Here is a 17,111-nt window from a genome sequence, read left to right on the forward strand (position 1 = left end):
ATTTGACTTCATTTCTGTGGCCAATGACCATGAGCCTTCTTGGAAGGGCACTTGTAATATAACTCTATGGTAGGACCCAAAAGGCTGAAATTTTGGATTGTCTACCATTACTAAAGGACTGAAGCAAGGCGATTGCATAAGGACCCCATGAGTGACAGAATAGTGAGCGAATCACGGCGCAATGCTACTATTTTCTGCTGGCCCGACCTACCACCACATAAAGCACCGAGCTAGACTGAAACACCTGCATTTAGGATCTGCCTTACTCAAGAAAATAAACAAGAGACCACGGTTGTGTGCGGCTTTATTAACTCAATTATATATCAACAAAATGTTTTTACATTGTTTGCAAACTGATGTGACACATTAATGTCCAAATAACATGCAAGCCCCCCAAACATTTGTTTTTTTGCAAAAAATGTGGGTTTCAAAACAGGTGGGGCAGAATGACGAGTCGCCATTGAATACGGCGTATTACACATTGGACTATAGCAACAACAACAAAGCTTGATGGTAAATACTCAGTGGGGTCTCTACGAACCGAATATGTTCAGGTTTTGAGGGGGACTCTCATACACATCCAGGAGCACTTCATACCCCTCTATTTAAATAGAGTTGAATATACCAGTATTTGTGTAAACTTTCAAAATAATGCTGATATATCTATTTTTCCAAGATTGTTGCAACGCTGTGCAACACGTTTCACTGCACTAGAGTGCTTCGAAAATCGATTTTCCTAATGTTTAGTGTCTATGCAGGGGGACTCTTATTTTGAGAGGAAAAAAAAGGTCCAGCATAACTTCCTGCTGCTAGCAGAACGGAGATGAGAAAACCTATTCATCTGTCAAGGCAATCAAAATCCTGTTTCCCATTCCGCAGCATTCTTAATTTAAATAACATATGAAATAACATAAAATGTAACCTATTGAAAATAAAAACTATATTAATTTGATTCACATACTTTTTTTCTGGACAATGAAATGACTGTCAAATTAGAATATAAACTATCTCTTAGTTTATATCCTAGCCTGCAGATTGTGAGACCGTCAATAGACAGGTAAACTGCGACCACTAGCGGCTGTTCAGACTATAGCATTCTACATAAATATAATTCATGTAAATAAATATTATCAGTACCAGAAGAAAATACATCTGGATTTTATATTTAGTTAATTAAAATCGCATGGCATCAAACATGTTCACAATCAGAATTTCTTCAGCCTATATTTCCCCATTTCAAAAATAATATTCCATCTACGTCAGCGGTGTAGAGATATGGATAGCCTCAGGGGTTTGCTTGTGATATGTTAGTGTGGTAATTACCAAAACATCTAATGAAAATGTATAGATTGTGTCTGATGTTATTCCCAGATTATTTGTAGGGAATCTAAAATGATCCACCATAGCCCATGGCCAACCCTAACCACAGCACACATAACACACCAATAATATATTCCTCCTAACGTATTGTATAAGCAAGGTCATTTTTAAAAGCTTATCGCGGCTCAGTAGTCACAGAATAGTTCCCCATCGAGGATCACTTTGGAAAGAAGTGCTTTAATAATACTGGTAATACAGTCGTCATATGTCAATTGCCCCGGAGTTTGCAGTGCATGGCCCAACTGGGATGCTCACACACATTCCACATGATTGTCTTGAGATTTACCTCCCCATTCATCACATGATTCCTGATGATTAGTCAATGCCATGCCAGCTTCATATATAGACCATTGTAGAGCAGCACCGGCTGGCAGTTTGGTGTAACCCTCCTCTGTAATGTGTTCTATTCTCAGATACTTCCCGGGCTTATGTAGGGCCACACCATGGATGTGGGAGAAGAGCAGAGGCAAGTCTCTAGTTAGGGTGTAGCGTGACACAAACCCTAGCTCGGCAGGGATGTCCTTCTCCTCAGAGTACTCAAATATAGCAGCCATGTACTTGGAGATGTCTCTCCCCTTGGCTTTGGCACGGCCAAGCTCTTCTCCCACCAGGGATACTACGGCTGCAGCGGTGCTTCTGCTTTCCCCCGCATCTCTCTCCGTTGGCCGCCTCTGTAGTCCCCGGGAACAGATGACCAGAACAAAGTCACTCTCCTGGATCCTCCTGCAGTGCCATCCCATGATCCCCTCCTCTGCCAAGCTTAGAGAATCCCACAGGTCCAGAAATACCTGGCGCAACAATGCAACAACAAATAATATCATAATGATAATAATACAAATCATATAATATAAATAACATTTACATTTGTCCATTTAAAATGCAATTTCAACCAATACTTTTTTATTTTCTATTTATTTAACACAGACCGGGGCAGGGGTGCATTCCATTCGGGTTCAAAGATTGCTGTTTCATAACGGTTTGAAATAAAATAACACGTTTCCCGCCAAAACAATGTGTACCATTCTTCAACAGCCTTTGAGGAACGTTTGCTCCTGTTTGGTGGGTGTGGCAAGGGGTGGCTTGATCAATATGGATGTGACCATTTGAAATCACGTCCCAACATGGCACACACAATCACTCTCCGGGCCACTATAATCACAACATTCTTCAACTGGTCGTTCAGTACAGAACCGTTTGTGTTGAATTAAACGTTGCGCGGCGTTCTGTCGTACTGATATTTTCCTCCCAGTGTTACCTGTGTTGCCATGTGCTGCTGCAGGAAGACTGCTAGCTGCATTACAGCTCGGACATGGGCGTGGCCGTCATCGCTGCTGTAGCAAATCAGTAATCGAGGCGGAGTTAACCTGCTGGTCAGTGACACATGTTCCTCGTTCCCTTTCTTGTCATGATGTTGCTCGATTATTTCTGAAAACCACAAAAAAAATATTTAAAAAAAATAATAATTACCATGTTCTTGTTAGAGGAAAACGTTTGTATGTCTGACAAGCACATGTAAAGAAAGCATTGGTATCGTTAGTGAAATGTAAAAATGCCGACCTGGATTTATCTCCGTCTTCCTCCTAATCTGCCTGTGATTCTTCCAGACGACAGCCAGTAATAACACCACTAACATGGCTGCCAGGGCAACGCCAACAGGGAGCAGCAGGGTCAGGGATGGAGTGGCAATGGGAGGTGGGTCTGAGGGGAGCAAGGTAGACTATATACACTGAACCAAAATAAACACAACAGGCAACAATTTCAAAGATTTTACTGAGTTACAGTTCATAAGGAAATTAGTCAATGAAAATTAAATTATTAAGGCCTAATCCGTGGATTTTACATGACTGGGAATACAGATATGCATCTGTTGGTCATAGATACCTTTAAAAAAAAAAAAAAAAAGTATTGGCGTGGATCAGAAAACCAGTCAGTATCTGGTGTGACCAACATTTGCCTCATGCATCGCAACACATTTAATAATAATAATAATATTTAATAATAATAATAATAACATTTCCTTCGCATAGAGTCGATCAGGATGTTGATTGTCGCCTGTGGAATGTTGCACCACTCATTTTCAACGGCTCTGAAAAGTTGCTGGATATTGGTGGGAACTGGAACACGCTGTCGTACACATCGACCTAGAGCACCCCAAACATGCTCAAACTGTGACATGTCTGGTGAGAATGCAGGCCATGGAAGAACTTGGACATTTTCAGCTTCCAGGAATTGTGTACAGATCCTTGCGACATGGGGCTGTGCATCATCATGCTGAAACATGAGGTGAATGGCGGTGGATGAATGTCACGACAATGGGCCTCGGGATCTCGTTACGGTATCTCTGTGCATTCAAATTGCCATCGATAAAATTAAATTGTGTTAGTTGCCTGGTACAGGTGAAACCGGGATTCATTCATGAAGAGCACACTTCTCCAGCCTGCCCTGAAGAGGACGACAAGCACGCAGATGACCTTCCTGAGACGGTTTCTGAAAGTTTGTGCAGAAATATTTTGGTTGTGCAAAGCTGCAGTTTCATCAGCTGTCCAGGTAACTGGTCTCAGACAATCCCGCAGGTGAAGAAGCCAGATGTGGAGGTGCTGGGCTGGCGTGGTTACATGGGGTGTGCGGTTTTGAGGCTGGTTGGACATACCGTCAAATTCTCTAAAACAACAATGGAGGTGGCTTATGGTAGAGAAATTAACATTCAATTCTCTGGCAACAGCTCTGGTGGACATTCCTGCATTTAGCGGTCCAATTGCACGCTCCCTCAAAACCTGAGACATCTGTGGCATTATATTATGTGACAAAACAGCACATTTAGAGTGGCATTTTATTGTCCCCAGCACAAGGTGCACCTGTGTAATGATCATGCTCTTTAATCAGCTTCTTGATATGGCACACCTGTCAGGTGGATGGATTATCTTGTAAAAATGAAAAAAAATGCTCACTAACAGGGATGTAAACAAATTTTCAGCAAATAAAATTGAGAGAAATAAGCATTTTTTTCTGCATATGGAACATTTCTGGGTCATCAAACAAGGGACAAACAGTTTACATACTGTGATTATATTTTTGTTCAGTATAAATAGCTAGATATGCTCTATACTGTTATACACACTACACTGTCTCATTTTCAGAAAGGGAGTTTTTGACATTGCCCAATTTCTTTTCAAAGCCTCGGGGGAGAAGGAGAAGTGTATTGTTTGCATAATATGACAAGGTGATTTATGGCCATACTTTATGATTCATTCTGCATATCATTTAGTTTTGTGCGCAAGTACTTAAAGAAGCAATGTATTGAAGACCATAGCAATCAGTGTATGACACGGAAATAAAATAAACCAATCTGTGTATGACACGGATATAAAATAAACCAATCAGTGTATGACACGGAAATAAAATAAACCAATCAGTGAATGACACGGATATAAAATAAACCAATTGGTGTATGACACGGAAATAAAATAAACCAATCAGTGTATGACACGGAAATAAAATAAACCAATCGGTGTATGACACGGAAATAAAATAAACCAATCGGTGTATGACACAGAAATAAAATAAACCAATCAGTGTATGACACGGAAATAAAATAAACCAATCGGTGTATGACACGGAAATAAAATAAACCAATCTGTGTATGACACGGAAATAAAATAAACCAATCTGTGTATGACACGGAAATAAAATAAACCAATCGGTGTATGACACGGAAATAAAATAAACCAATCTGTGTATGACACGGAAATAAAATAAACCAATCGGTGTATGACACGGAAATAAAATAAACCAATCAGTGTATGACACGGAAATAAAATAAACCAATCGGTGTATGACACGGAAATAAAATAAACCAATCGGTGTATGACACGGAAATAAAATAAACCAATCCAAAAAAAATCTCTCATACCTACGCTTAAGTACACAGCAAAAAAACATCTACAAGAATGTGTATAAATGTTGGTATTGATTGGAACATACCTTGTTTCATCTGCATCACTTGAACATTGAATGTTTTTCTTACAGCGTCTACCTCGTCAACTGCGATCTGTGATTTAAAAAAATAATAATAATAATAATAAATCAATAAAAAAGAGGAGTGATTTATGGAAATATCGGCTGGAACTATAAGTTTTGTTTGTATAGAGTATGAGTTGTGTAACATTTTTAATGACTCACCTCACAGGTGTAGTTGCACCCTACCATCAGGCCTTGGAGATGATAACTGTGGTGAGTCCTGTTTTTTGTGGAATTCTACAGAAAGGAACAATAGAAAGGTAGACATCTTTATACACGGCAGACTAATGAATGACAGTAAATCATTCTCCACGTAGACGTGTAAAATAGTTGGATCAAAAGCTCTCACTCACAGGTTTAATAACGTATCTCTTCAGGCCACCTCCTCCGCGCCGCCCCTCTCCATAACATAATGAGAAGTAGCGGTTGATTCCAAAATGTGCGGGAGCAAGGTTGAACGTCACAATAACGTCATGCTCTTCCTGCTGAACTTCTATATGTTTTGGGTACCAATCTATAACAGAAAACAAACAACAACAACAACAACAAAACGTTTACAAACAAAATGAACCAATGCGGTACCAGAGAGCGGTTCATAAGATTGTAAACAAACGCAGCAGAGTTTTATTTCTCACCTTTCTTGCAATGTTCAAGTCCGTTTTTCTCCGGGCATGCTGCAAAACAGAATTCACACGTTTACAATACATTCACTTTAAAAATAAATTGTTGACTGGATTATGGTTGATTGTAAATTTACAAAAATAAAAAAACATTTGTCATAGATGAAGCCAACAGTGTTTAGTGAACAATGTTCTCGTGTTCCATTGGATGTGGTACTGTATATTGAGAAGGAAGATTTACTGCGTGTGGAGAACATTGTGCTGTGATAGAATTTATCCCACAACTCAGGAACTGGCAGGGCCATCACAGTGACAGCATACTGGGCCCCCAGGGTTAGACGGGCGAAGGCGTCTGACTGGTACACCTACAACACCCAATAAAGCCTATTAAACATGTTGGGAACCTTGACAAGACAAACCTTGCTTTACTGGTCCAATTACGTCTCATATTCTCACTTTAAAACAGTTTCACTTTACAGTTGCATCCCTTTCAGCGAAAAAAAAAATAGTTTAGAAAACTTCTATAAGAACTTGGTATTGAGGTTGTACTGGGTTTTATCCATCTTTTTCCATATATGTGTTTTTAAACAAAAAGATTATGACAAATTTTGAGCAATGGTGTCATGTTAGTAAAGTGTCCTACCGTTTGGGCATGTGAGGCAGAGAGAGAAATATTGATTTGAAAGAGAAAAAGCTGACAGGCCATATGAGATCCTCCCAAGGCCTGAAGGGAGACCTGGAACCCTCTGAGGAAGGAGATCCCTGGAACAAACACAGGGACAAGGCCAGTAAGGAGTGAGTCAACTAACATACACAGTAGAGAGTGAGTCAACTAACATACACAGTAGAGAGTGAGTTAACTAACATACACAGTAGAGAGTTAGTCAACTAACATACACAGTAGAGAGTGAGTCAACTAACATACACAGTAGAGAGTGAGTTAACTAACATACACAGTAGAGAGTGAGTCAACTAACATACACAGTAGAGAGTGAGTCAACTAACATACACAGTAGAGTGAGTGAACTAACATACACAGTAGAGAGTGAGTCAACTAACATACACAGTAGAGAGTGAGTCAACTAACATACACAGTAGAGAGTGAGTCAACTAACATACACAGTAGAGAGTGAGTCAACTAACATACACAGTAGAGAGTGAGTCAACTAACATACACTAGAGTGAGTGAACTAACATACACAGTAGAGAGTGAGTCAACTAACATACACAGTAGAGAGTGAGTCAACTAACATACACAGTAGAGAGTGAGTGAACTAACATACACAGTAGAGAGTGAGTCAACTAACATACACAGTAGAGAGTGAGTCAACTAACATACACAGTAGAGAGTGAGTCAACTAACATACACAGTAGAGAGTGAGTCAACTAACATACACAGTAGAGAGTGAGTCAACTAACATACACAGTAGAGAGTGAGTCAACTAACATACACAGTAGAGAGTGAGTCAACTAACATACACAGTAGAGAGTGAGTCAACTAACATACACAGTAGAGAGTGAGTCAACTAACATACACAGTAGAGAGTGAGTCAACTAACATACACAGTAGAGAGTGAGTCAACTAACATACACAGTAGAGAGTGAGTCAACTAACATACACAGTAGAGAGTGAGTCAACTAACATACACAGTAGAGAGTGAGTCAACTAACATACACAGTAAAGAGTGAGTCAACTAACATACACAGGAATGCATGGCAATACTATTCAGTAACATGAATGTAATTTTTATGGCAATACACAATGACAGTCACCATTATTACTGTATATTCAGATTGATGCCATCTAGGCCTTTACCTTTTCATTCAATGAATTCATATTCCATTTGAGTGACATCACAAACAACCACATTATAAATGCCCACTACATTGGATCTACAGTACGACGACTGATGATTACAGGAAAGGGTTTGTATCTTACCAAACTGGCTGGGATGCCAGGAGACAACGACAGTGTCATATTTAGTGTTCTCATCAGCTAGGAACTCTACAGTCACATCGTGTGGAGCATGGACATAATGCTGGCACACATCAGAGCTCTGTCCACCCAGAAAGACAAAACATGGCCACGGAACACAACCTGGGGAAATTCATGATGATAATAATAATAATAATAGCAATGATTAACATGGAACACACTGCTGTATTTTAAATCAGTGTTTATTATACAGTGAGATAGATATATATATATATATATACACACACACACACACACACACACACACACACACACACACACACACACACACACACACACACACACACACACACACACACACACACACACACACACACACACACTCAGTGCATTTGAAAAGTTCCAGACCACTTGACTAACTCTACCTACATGTACATATTACCTCAATTACCTCGACTAACCGGTGCCCCCGTATATTGACTGTACCGGTACCCCCTGTTTATAGTCTCGCTACTGTTATTTTACTGCTGCTCTTTAATTATTTGTTACTTTTATTTTTTAACTCAGTTATTTTTTACACAAGTTATTTTTCTTAAAACGGCATTGTTAGTTAAGGGCTTGTAAGTAAGCATTTCACTGTAAGGTCAATAGACATTTACAACATTAACAATGTCTACACTGTATTTCTGATCAATTTGATGTTATTTTAATGCTTTTCTTTAAAAAACAAATACATTTCTAAGTGACCCCAAACTTTTGAACGGTAGTGTAACTATTCAGATACTTTTACTCTGTACTTTGTTGAAGCACCTTTGGCAGAGATTACAGCCTTGAGTCTTTCTTGAGTATGACGCCACAAGCTTGGCACACCTGTATTTGGGGAGTTTCTCACATTCTTCTCTGCAGATCCTCTCAAGCTCTGTCAGGTTGGATGGGGAGCATCACTGCACAGCTATTTTCAGGTCTCTCCAGAGTTGTTCGATTGGACATTCAGAGACCTGTCCCGAAGCCACTCCTGCATTGGCTTGGCTGTGTGCTTAGGGTCGTTGTCCTGGCATTCAGGCCAAAGAGTTCAGTCTTGGTTTCATCAGACCAGAGAATCTTGTTTCTCATTGTCTGAGAGTCCTTCTGTGCCTTTTGGCAAACTCCAAGTGGGCTGTCATGTGCCTTTTACTGAGGAGTGGCTTCCGTCTGGCCACTATACCATAAAGGCCTGATTGGTGGTGTGCTGCAGAGATGGTTGTCCTTCTGGAAGGTTCTCCCATCTCCACAGAGGAACTCTGGAGCTCTGTCAGAGTGACCATCGAGTTCTTGGTCACCTCCCTGACCAAGGCTCTTCTCCCCCGATTGCGTGGTTCCAAACCTCTTCCATTTAAGAATGATGGAGGCCACGGTGTTCTTGGGGACCTTCAATGCTGCAGAAATGTTTTAGTACCCTTCCCCAGATCTCTGCCTCGACACAATCCTGTCTCGGAGCTCTACGAACAATTCCCGCAACCTCATTACTTGCTCTGACATGCACTGTCAACTGTGGGATCCTATACTGAGAGGTGTGCGTCTTTCCAAATCATGTCCGACCAATTGAATTTATCACAGATGGACTCCAATCAAGTTGTAGAAACATCAAGGATGATCAATGGAAACATGATCCATCTGAGCTCAATTAAATCTCATAACAAAGGGTCTGAATACTTATGTAAATAAGGTATTTCTGTTTTTAATACATTTGTAATCATTTCTAAAAACCTGTTTTCACTTTGTCATTACGAGGTATTGTGTGTAGATTAACGATGAAAAACATTTAATCCACTTTAAAATAAGACTAATGTAACAAAATGTGGAAAAAGAGAAGGGGTCTGAATACCTTCTGAATGTACTGTATACACTGAGTATACAAAACATTATGAACACCTGCACTTTCCATGACAGACTGATCAGGTGAATCCAGGTGAAAGCTATGATCTCTTATTGATGTCGCCTGTTAAGTACACTTAAAATCAGTGTAGATGAAGGGGAGACAGGCTACAATTTTTAAACCTTGAAAGAATTTAGACATGGATTTTATATGTGCCACTCAGAGGATGAATGGGAAAGACACACAAATATGAGTGCCTTTGAAAGGGGTATGGTTGTAGGTTCCAGGCACAATGGTTTGTGTCAAGAACTGTAATGCTGCTGAGTTTTTCCACACTCAACCGTTTCCTGTGTGTATCAAGAATTGTCCACCACCCAAAAGGACATCCAGCCAACTGGACACAACTGTGGGAAGCATGATGTTTATGCCTCTAACCTTCTCACTCATCATTATTATTATTCACAATTAATTCATGTTTATCTGTAATCATGCTAGCATCTACATTAATGATTCTTCAAGTCTTTTTGGGTAAGTCTCTTAAGAGCTTTGCACACCTAGATTGTACAATATTTGTCCAATCTTTTTAAAACTTATTCAAGCTCTGTCAAGTTGTTGATAATTGCTAGACAGCCATTTTCAAGTCTTTCCATAGATTTTCAAGACGACTGTAACTAGGCCACTTAGAATGTTCCTATGTCGTCTTGGAAAGCAACTCCAGTGTAGATTTGGCCTTGTGTTTTAGGTTATTGTCCTGCTGAAAGGTGAATTTGTCTCTTATTGACTGTTGGAAAGCAGACTGAATCAGGGTTTCCTCTGGGATTTTGTCTGTGCTTATAGCTGTATTCCGGTTCTTTTTATCCTCTAAAACTCCCTAGTCCTTGCCGATGACAAGTATACCCATAACATGATGCAGCCACCACCCTGCTTGAAAATATCTGGAGAGATATTCATTGATGTGTTGTGTTGTATTTGCGGCAAAAATAACACTTTGTTCATTTCTTAGCCAAATGTTTTGCATTATTACTTAAGTGCCTTGTTGCAAACAGGATGCATGTTTTGGCATATTTTTTAATCTGAACAGGCTTCCTTATTTTCACTCTGTCATTTAGGTTAGTATTGAAGAGTAACGACAATGTTGTTGATCCATCCTAAGTTCTCATATCACAAGCATTAAACTATGTAACGTGTTTAAAAGCACCATTGACTTAATGGTGAAATCCCTGAGCAGTTTCCTTCCTCTCCGGCAACTGAGTTAGGAAGGCCTCCTGTAACCTTGTCATGACTGGATGTATTGTTACACCATCCAAAGCCTAATTAATAACTCACCATGGTAAAAGAGATATTAAGCATCTGATTTTTGTACCCATCTACAAATCAGTGCCCTTCTTTGAGGCATTGGAAAACCTCCCCAGCCTTTGTGCTTGATATTCACTACTCGATTGCGGGACATTACAGATAAACGTGTGTGTGGGGGTACAAAGATGGGGTAGTTCATTCAAAATTAATGTTAACCAACTATTATTGAACACGGAATGAGTCTTTGCAACATATTTAGCTATCTTAACACATTTTTACTCTTGAACTTATTTAGGCTTACCATGACAAAAGGTTTGAATATTTGACTCAAGTTTTTATTAATTTCTCAAAAATGTTCCACTGCGACATTATGGGGTTTTGTGTATAGATCAGCGACACAACATCTCAATTTAATCCATTTTAAATTCAGGCTGTAACAACAAAATGTGGTAAAGAATAATTTCTGTAGGATGAGAACCTGTTTAGTCAGACCAGTCAAACACACTTACTTCCAAATGCCTCGACAGAGGAAACGCCTAGGGTTCTTCCAACATCTTCTCTGCTGATTCTGCAGTATACACATCCTGCACCCCCCTAAGACGGTGTGTGAGAGGACAGGGTATGCATAAAGGACTTGTACGTGACACAGTGAATAGGTAAACACAGTGGTGGAGGAGGGGAGTAGCCATCCTTTCTTTTCCTTTTGGCTGTGTCCTCAGGAGTCATTGCTAGTCTAAGAGACAACACACAGCTGGAGAACATGAGAGAGAAAACAGAAACAGCCAGAGAGCCCAGGCTCTCTCTTGTCAGGTGGGTAGTAAACTAGGTAGGTTAAAGGCCTCCATCTTGCCTACTACCTTTGCATGCATGGCTGTAAATCCCTTTGGATGAAGGGTCTGCTTGTTAATGGCATATCACTTCTTAAGTCAGATGGGAGAAATGTACATACTGTACTAGGGCAAAACTTCACACGATCAATCACTGTACTACTTTAAATCTACTCTACAGTTGACTATTTACTGTACTTACTGTAATGTTGTACTTCTGTAGTCCATTTAAAGATATTGTCCTTAATTTAGCCCTTTTTTTTATCCTGCATGTCACAGGCCTTCGCTGGTCAGTTACCTTTGTAATATTTTAGATTATAAAAAATACAAAAATGTAACCAGAAAATGCATATTATGCATGTAGTAAACAGGACATATCAGGTTTGTCAAGAACTCTTGACAACACGATTTGTAATATAAGTGTGTAGCGGCAGAAAACAAAGCATTTTACCTTTCAGTAGTCTATTGGTTAGAGCGTTGGGCCAGTAACTGAAAGGTGACAATCTGTCGTTCTGCCCCTGAGAGAAAGGCAGTTAACCCACCATTCCCCGAAAACCTGGATGTCGATTATGACAGCCCCCCCTCACCTCTCTGATTCACAGGTGCGGAAGACACATTTCAGTTGAATATTAACTTGTACAACTGACTAGGTATCCCCCTTTCTTAATAACCCAGTCTGATTCCTACCCTTCAGTATTCCAACAATAGCAGTGAAAATTTGCCAAATATTTTGTGAAAGATATAGAAAGTCAGGTAGTGGGCAGAGGCCTAATTCATGTGTGTGGAGGCTTACCTGCAGGACACATTCCAGACTGCAGTCCTGTGGCGAGATGGCTGTTAGGTCCTCCTGGGCCCAGAGGTACTGACTCAGAGTCAGGACCTGGAGCAAGATGAGCTTGGATCTCCGCATGCTGCCAAAGCACACATAGCAGTGCCCAAAAGCAAAGCACTTGGACTCAAACATCTCCCAATCGGACTGTATATCCGTTTTCTGCAAAACAATAGGTGTTGTCGGGTCCTTGTATGTACAGCATGGAGAACGCTATGAAGTTGACACATCGGGGTGAGTGCGTGAGAGAGAAGGAAACAAGGGTGTGGTATCTTGAAGCTAAAGGGCAAAGAAAAACACAGGCACCTGCACGCTTTAACTGTTTAGTCTCCAAGAGCCAACCAAACCATATTCTCATTCATGACACTTAAAAACAACAAGGACAAATTAAAATATATATTTTTTTAAATAATATAAATAAATCAAGTTGATATAATATAATTTATATCAACAAAGTGGACAGCATCCAAGTGTAGGTTTATTTGTATAAAAAAAATAGGATCACATTTTCATAGGAATTCAAATGGGAATATTTCTTCAACAGGACTGTTATGTTATTGGTGAAGAGATCACTATGGTTTCATGATTTAGGCAACAACACTTTGGGGAATTTAAATTAAAAAAGGTAGAGGAGTAACAATGAAGAGTAACCTAATGTTTTAAAGTTAATGCAATGTATTCATCTGAAAGGAGAATGCATCTGACAATACATTAATAGTTAAACATGAAAATAAAATCTGGGTCCAGAATGATCCAGAAGGCAATATTTTCACCGGATCTGAAAGACAAGAAATTATTGCACATTTTAAGATCAGCCTCCCAACTTCAGTTCAATTTTTTACCTACTAGAATTATTAAGAGGCCTATTTTGGAGTTGCCTCAGACATTTCTGACATGTTTTATGAACTAACAACTGAAAGTGAACAGGCCCATGCATGCCGCACTTTAAAGAACTGACACCCATTCGTCGTCATGTGGAGCATACCTATGAAACAATCCTGTTGTTGCGGTTTGAAAACGGCCATAAATCATGAGCCACTATGCATGATAATAATCTATCTAGCAATTGATGTAACATTCCTTTGATTATTAATTTGGGCGTGTGAGAAAATGAGAGACAAAACAGAAAACAGAAACAGCCAGAGAGCCGTAAATAAAAACCTACGATACCAATCACATACAACGCTGTGAAAAAGTATTTGCCCCCTTCCTGATTTCTATTTTTTTTTGCACATTTGTCACACTTAAGTGTTTCACATCATCAAACACATTTTAATATTACAAAAAAAATGCAGTTAAGTGATCATTTTAATTATTAAGGGGACAAAAGCTATCCGAACCTTCATGGCCCTGTGACAAAGTAATTGTTAAATCATGAATTTAATGTGGTTAATCACATTTTTTGGAATTTCACTAGCCACATCCAGGCCTGATTACTGCCAGACCTGTTAACCTGTTACTCCTACCCCCTACTTTTTCGAACATTCTGTTAAAAATCACGCAACGTTTCAGCACCCTGCTACTCATGCCAGGAATATAGTATATGCATATGATTAGTATGTGTGGATAGAAAACACTCAGACGTTTATAAAACTGGTTAAATCACGGCTGTGACTGTAACAGAACGTGCGTTTCATCGAAAAGTGCAGGAAAATCGGATCATTGAAAATGGGAAAATATATCCATGCGCCACTTCAACCAATTGTTAAACGTGAACCAAATTAAATGGGGCCGAGGTTGCAATACCTACAGCTTCCACACGATGTCAACAGTCTTGTCATTTGCCTACTATTTGTTTCTTGGTCAAACAGAAACAAGGCAGCGCAGTTCTTCCGGTCTCCGACTGGATATTTTGGATGAGATTTACCCGGACATTATTTCCAGACGTACAGCTATAGAATATACATCGCCTCGTGATCAATTTGATCACTTATTAACGTTTACTAATACCTAAAGTTATATTACAAAAGTATTTCAAAGTGTTTTGTGAAAGTTACATTATAAAACGCTATTTTTTTCATTGATCACACAGTCTTCATAGATCGATATCTAGGATATATATGGACCGGTTTAATAAAAAAAAGACCCAATAGTGTTTATGGGACATCTAGGAGTGCCAACAAAGAAGATGGTCAAAGGTAATGAATGTTTTATATTTTATTTGTGCGTTTTGTGTAGCGCCGACTATGCTAATTATTTTGTTTACGTCCCCTGCGGGTCTTTTGGGGTGTTACATGCTATCAGATAATAGCTTCTCATGCTTTCGCCGAAAAGCAATTAAAAAATCTGACTTGTTGCCTGGATTCACAACGAGTGTAGCTTTAATTCAATACCCTGCATGTGTATTTTAATGAACGTTTGAGTTTTAACGAGTGCTATTAGCATTTAGCGTAGCGCATTTGCATTTCCAGATGTCTAGATGGGGCGCCTGCGTGTCAGGTAGGAGCAAGAGGTTAAATCAAGAAATCACTTAAATAGAACCTGTCTGACAAAGTGAAGTAGGCCAAAAGACCTCAAAAAGCAAGATATGCCGCGATCCAAAGAAATTCAGGATGAGAAACAAAGTAATTGACATCTATCAGTCTGGAAAGGGTTACAAAGCCATTTCTAAAGCTTTGGGACTCCAGCCAACCACGGTGAGAGACATTATCCACAAGTGGAAAACATTTGGAACAGTGGTGAACCTTCCCAGGGGTGGCCGGGGCAACCAAAATTACCCCAAGAGCACAGCGACGACTCATCCAAGAGGTCACAAAAGAACCCACAACAACATCTAAAAGAACAGCAGGCCTCACTTGCCTCGGTTAAGGTCAGTGTTCATGACTCAACCATAAGAACGAGACGAGAGTGGCTCGTGTATGCATAAGCCTCACCTCTCTGTTCCGTTCTGGCAGGAAACTGGTGTCCACATCTGGGTTCTTCCCTAACTAGTTTTTCTTGGCAGGGAAATCTTTATAAGATAAAAGTCTGTATTAATTGATTGTTCTTAGACAATAATAATATACATAATTATTGTGGATATAAGCACCTGATTTATTATTAACACCACTCAGAGTCCTCTTCCTCCTCCTCTTCAGGATTAAAAGAAACTGGCATCCTTTCTCTTCTTCTCCAGCTTCCTGGTGGTAGACAGGAGAGCAGAGACGAGATACTGACAACAGCTTTCGACAGACTTCGTACATAATCATGAGTCACTGAGAGATCATAACAGACAAGTGGGAGTGAATAAGGTAACTCAGGGAATAGAGTAACTTGGGGAATACAGTAACTCAGGGAATACAGTAACTCAGGGAATACAGTAACTCAGGGAATAGAGTAACTTGGGGAATACAGTAACTCAGGGAATACAGTAACTCAGGGAATACAGTAACTCAGGGAATAGAGTAACTTGGGGAATACAGTAACTCAGGGAATACAGTAACTCACAGCATCAACTCCTTTGTTTGCTCTTTCTTGGCCAGTTGCTTTTCTCTTTCTTTCACAAGAGCCTCCTGCCTGGCCTTCATATCATTGAGTGTCACCAGACCTGACAAGGTAACACACGATTGCAGTAAGATTGCGCTCTTCACAATCACGTATTGAAACATTCATTCTAGTAATAAAGATGTGCCTGACATACAAGAATACCATTATTTTTTTTCTAGCTACAATTACTTTACCAACAGTGCTGGATTTCAGCTCTGCTTCCACCGCATCATAATTGAGCTGTTGTCCTGCAGGAAACATTCAGATGGTTAAGAGGGGTGTAAATAGGTCATGTTGAATGCTTTCAGTAACTGGAAAGCATTGAATATGCAAGAATAATAACGTTACTTAGCTAACTAACGTTAACAAGTTGACTGACATGAGCAAGTTTCTCCTTTAGCTGCGAAAGTTGTTCTCTTTCACGCTTTAAAAAAAAGAAATCAGCTGCAGAAAACAAGTAGCTGAATGCCACAGACAATTTGTCTGTGGCATCCAACATCCAAACATAGTTTTATAAGGTCCCACAGCAAAATGCAATTGTAGATCCCGAGATACCCCCACATCATAACGCCACCAAGATCTGTCTCGACGAAGTGCATTCTGGGTAGTGTGTGATCCTGTAAAAATAATAAAAACACTTCCGACGGGGTTTCAAAATAAAAGTACAGCAGCAGCTAATTGCGTCTACTTGTGATGGGCATTCGGACTCTTTTTAGTGATCCGGCTCAATCGGCTCCGTTCACGTAAAAGAGTCGGCTCATTTGTCTCCCAAACGGATCAGATTGACGCCCTCTCCCCACTATTTATTGTTTCTGCAGTGAGGATTCATCCTATTTTGGATCATTATTTTTTAAATTATCTACAGAAAAACGTTTGATTTGAGCTC

General features: G+C 39.7%; 1 protein-coding gene across 2 annotated transcripts; it reads right to left on the bottom strand.

The window, feature by feature from the left end:
• Positions 1-287: 287 nt before the first annotated feature.
• Positions 288-16,792, bottom strand: si:ch211-207e14.4 (interleukin-17 receptor D). Of its 2 annotated transcripts, none has more exons than XM_052481585.1 (17): positions 16,587-16,792; positions 16,420-16,473; positions 16,187-16,286; positions 15,789-15,879; positions 15,634-15,710; positions 12,725-13,538; positions 11,614-11,698; positions 7,957-8,115; positions 6,661-6,779; positions 6,259-6,382; positions 6,033-6,071; positions 5,751-5,911; positions 5,560-5,634; positions 5,362-5,428; positions 2,938-3,078; positions 2,636-2,805; positions 288-2,168 (listed from the first exon to the last, which is right to left on the bottom strand). In XM_052481585.1, exons 6-17 carry the CDS (start codon positions 12,893-12,895, stop codon positions 1,632-1,634), a joined length of 1,848 nt encoding a protein of 615 aa, XP_052337545.1. In that variant the 5' UTR covers positions 12,896-13,538; positions 15,634-15,710; positions 15,789-15,879; positions 16,187-16,286; positions 16,420-16,473; positions 16,587-16,792; the 3' UTR covers positions 288-1,631. The 2 variants fall into 2 exon arrangements, with proteins under 2 accessions (XP_052337545.1, XP_052337544.1); XM_052481584.1 differs by having other exon boundaries at positions 16,605-16,779.
• Between the last annotated feature and the right edge of the window lie 319 nt (positions 16,793-17,111).

The sequence above is a fragment of the Oncorhynchus keta genome, chromosome 27 (assembly GCF_023373465.1).
Source record: "Oncorhynchus keta strain PuntledgeMale-10-30-2019 chromosome 27, Oket_V2, whole genome shotgun sequence".
Lineage (NCBI taxonomy): Eukaryota > Metazoa > Chordata > Actinopteri > Salmoniformes > Salmonidae > Oncorhynchus > Oncorhynchus keta.